We start from the raw sequence: 256 nt of genomic DNA, 5'->3' as shown, positions 1-256 counted from the left end.
CCCCGCCCCGTACTCACCGGGCCCCCCGGCCCCGTCCATCCGGCCCCCAGGCTTGCTCCCAGCGGCGGCGACGTTGGAGGCGTCTAAGCCGCGGGGGCCATGGCCAGGGAGAGGGGAAGGGGAAGCACCCCGGGGCGCGCACGCAAGGGTGCCGCGCCGCCCCCCGGGGGCGCTGTCGGGCTCGGGGAAAGGGCCTGGAGGGGGCGCTGTTGCGTGGGGGACGCAGGCTCCGGGGCCCGCCGGGGCTAGGGTCTCC

General features: G+C 79.3%; 1 protein-coding gene across 2 annotated transcripts in view; it reads right to left on the bottom strand.

Moving 5' to 3' along the window:
* EML3 (echinoderm microtubule associated protein like 3) overlaps positions 1 to 250 on the bottom strand; it is a 9239-nt gene extending 8989 nt beyond the window's left edge. For both annotated transcript variants that reach the window (XM_006911209.2, XM_006911210.3), the window contains exon 1: positions 18 to 250. In XM_006911209.2, coding sequence (XP_006911271.1) covers positions 18 to 39 — 22 coding nt within the window. In that variant the 5' untranslated portion in view covers positions 40 to 250. The remainder of the gene's footprint in view (positions 1 to 17) is intronic.
* Positions 251 to 256: the final 6 nt, after the last annotated feature.

Source organism: Pteropus alecto, unplaced genomic scaffold (assembly GCF_000325575.1).
Source record: "Pteropus alecto unplaced genomic scaffold, ASM32557v1 scaffold43, whole genome shotgun sequence".
Taxonomy (NCBI): Eukaryota; Metazoa; Chordata; class Mammalia; order Chiroptera; family Pteropodidae; genus Pteropus; species Pteropus alecto.
This window is presented reverse-complemented; position numbering and strand designations above follow the sequence as displayed.